General features: G+C 41.8%; 1 protein-coding gene across 1 annotated transcript in view; it reads right to left on the bottom strand.

Moving 5' to 3' along the window:
- The window catches only part of LOC101663158 (potassium-transporting ATPase alpha chain 2-like), a 36,306-nt gene that overhangs the window by 22,278 nt on the left and 11,365 nt on the right, over positions 1-2,663 (bottom strand). Inside the window, exons 5-7 of the mRNA XM_013007899.3 lie at positions 2,061-2,195; positions 1,818-1,935; positions 1,280-1,548 (exon numbers count right to left, since the gene is read on the bottom strand). Of these exons, the coding sequence (XP_012863353.3) occupies positions 1,280-1,548; positions 1,818-1,935; positions 2,061-2,195 (522 nt within the window). The remainder of the gene's footprint in view (positions 1-1,279; positions 1,549-1,817; positions 1,936-2,060; positions 2,196-2,663) is intronic.

The raw sequence follows: 2,663 nt of genomic DNA, 5'->3' as shown, positions 1-2,663 counted from the left end.
AAAAAAAAAAAGAAAGAAAATGATGATGGCAACAATTGTACAATTAGGCTTAATCTAACAGAACTATGGATTGTAATAATATCTGTAAGAGTTCCCAATAAAATGTTTTTAAAAATAAAATAAACAAATAGCTAAGCTTAGTAATGATTGAATTTTAGGGGAGAACTAGACATATTTTAAAACAGAGAAATAGTTACAAATGTATCCAAATAACCTGGTGGTTTATAAGCCTTACATGCCAAAATTCTGTACTTTTAAACACACCTTTCGTTTTGGGTCTTGTCACCTATTAAAGAAAATTATCCCCAAAGACTCATAGGTGGGAAAGAGAAGGAAGACTTCTATGGCCTTTACCCAGCATCATTATGAATTGATCTTGGCCAACCATCTTCCATATAATTTATAAGAATGAAAGTATGAGGGGGAGATTTTGACTGGCATATGCCAAGGAATTTATTTCAAAGGACTCACTTTTTGCTTCAGGGAATCAAGAAGTATTTGTTTAGTTTTCAGAGCTCCATAGTTTAAAAAACTTAGCTCTCTCTTTAAAACTCCCCTATCTCAAAGGGTTGTCTTGGCTCTAATTTATTCAGATACAATCTCATGGCATAAAAGGTCTGGAATCTAAGAAATCACTGTCTTTGAGCAGGATAATATTAGACCAAAGATTACATAAAAATATGACTCTTTTTCTCAACCCACAGGGCTATTCACAGCAGACTAGGAAGGAGGGTAGCTTTTGCCTAAAGACTTAGGTAAGTGAGCCCTTAAAAAGGAAAATCCGAAGTTGAATTTAAGGTAGAGTCGGGAAAGAACTGAATCACTCCACGAAGAAAGTGGAAGGGATTCACTTTGGGCTTCTGAGAGAAGAAAATTGAGGCAAACCATGTGACTCTTCATAAATTCCTAGATCAAAATTGCCACGCATGTGTTATTCCTATTAAAGAATTGTGAGGATGAAAGTAGACTCTGTAAGAAAACAATCAACGATGGCAGAAGTCTATCTTATGTAGACCGCAAGGACCAAGGTAATGTGCATGATCATCGATAGATCTCTTGAAAATGAAAATGTACAGTTTTCCAGCGCATTGCCTTCTGACATTAAAAAGATCACAATTCCTTCCTTTCGTCCCTCTAAGCAGCCATCTCTTCAGAAGGCTCCATTATTGTCATTCATGGGAAAAGGATCCCTCACTAAACATAGGAGACCCATAGCCGTTTGTGGGAGCTCACCTAGCATAGATGTTAACAATGTCAGGGTCTAGGAAACATGACTCACAGTGACAGTGGCCTGGAAGCCCTCAGGCACATTGGCTTCACTGATGCCGATGAGGAAGATGATGGAGTCCAGGACCGGATACTTCATGGAGATAGCAATGAAGAAGAAAGCAAGGCCTATGGAGACAGCCACTCCTGCCACAACACGAACAAAATGCTCAATCTCAATGGCAAGGGGGGTCTTCTCATTTCCAACTCCTGAAGCCAGGGAGGCAATTTGTCCAATGACGGTACGGTCACCCGTGTTGATGACCATGCCAGTTGCTGAGCCTATAGGGGAAGTAGACATTTTATTCCAGGGGTTCTTGACTGTGAAGGAAATAACATCTCTTTTATAGTCTTCTCTTTGATAGCTTACAAGATACAGTAGTACATGACAATGCAAGGCAAAAATCGGTCTCTAAGCGATTGAATTTCATGTTTTCTCTGGGAAAAGCTTTGTAGCAAGAGATAGTAAAAAGACCCAAAAGCATGATTTCTCCCAAAAGACCTTATGGGAGGGAAAAATGAATCTGGTCCTAAGAACCACCTGGACTGACCTTCCAGGCAGGTTGAAGAAAAGAAGACAATGTTCTTTGTTTCCAAAAGATTGTCATGAGTGCATTCGCAGGTCCGGGGCTGTGGCTCCGATTCCCCTGTGAGTGATGAGTTATCCACCTAGAAGATATTTTTTTTAAATGCTCAAAATTGGGCTTCTTGCCCGAGTTATACTGAAATTGGTAAAGGCAATAGAATATCAACGGGTGAGGGGCTGATCCTTACGGGTGCCACACGATGCTTACCTTGCACCCCTGAGAAGACAGCAATCGGAGGTCTGCAGGAATCTGGTCTCCTCCTTTAATCTCCACTATGTCCCCCACCACCAGCTGCTCTGCGGGGATTGTCTTCTTCTCCCCGTCTCGGATGACAAGAGCTTGCTGGGGGAGAAAAGCAGGACAGGTGTCTCAGATCCTGGACCACTGCGAAGCCCCCTCCTTCAGTCAGACCTCTCCGAATCTCAGACAGGAACAGATGAGAAGCCATGGAGGTGAGAATAACCACAAATAAAGAGGGTTTGCTACACTTGAGGTCCGAAGACCCAGAACTAGTTTTGTTCTTCAGAACAAACTAACTCATAGCGATACTCTTGAAACCAGAAGCCTGATGGAAGTGGAGTGATGATTAAGTCTGAAAGACATATGACTGTCAACATTCGGGGAAACTACTGAAGGTGATTTTTTTTTCTTATCATAGTGAATGAAGGGGGGAGTGCAGAGTGGAGACCCAAAGCCCATTTGTAGGCCACTGGAGATCCCCTTGCAGAGGGGTATGGGGAGGAGATGAGCCAGTCAGGGTGTGATGTAACAACGATGAAAAATACAACTTTCCTCTAGTTCCTAAATGCT

The sequence above is a fragment of the Echinops telfairi genome, unplaced genomic scaffold (genome assembly GCF_000313985.2).
Source record: "Echinops telfairi isolate 266 unplaced genomic scaffold, ASM31398v2 ScPeMD7_2565;HRSCAF=3150, whole genome shotgun sequence".
In the NCBI taxonomy this organism is placed as follows: domain Eukaryota; kingdom Metazoa; phylum Chordata; class Mammalia; order Afrosoricida; family Tenrecidae; genus Echinops; species Echinops telfairi.
The sequence above is the reverse complement of the archived record's forward strand: the minus strand, read 5'-3'. Positions and strand labels throughout refer to the sequence as shown.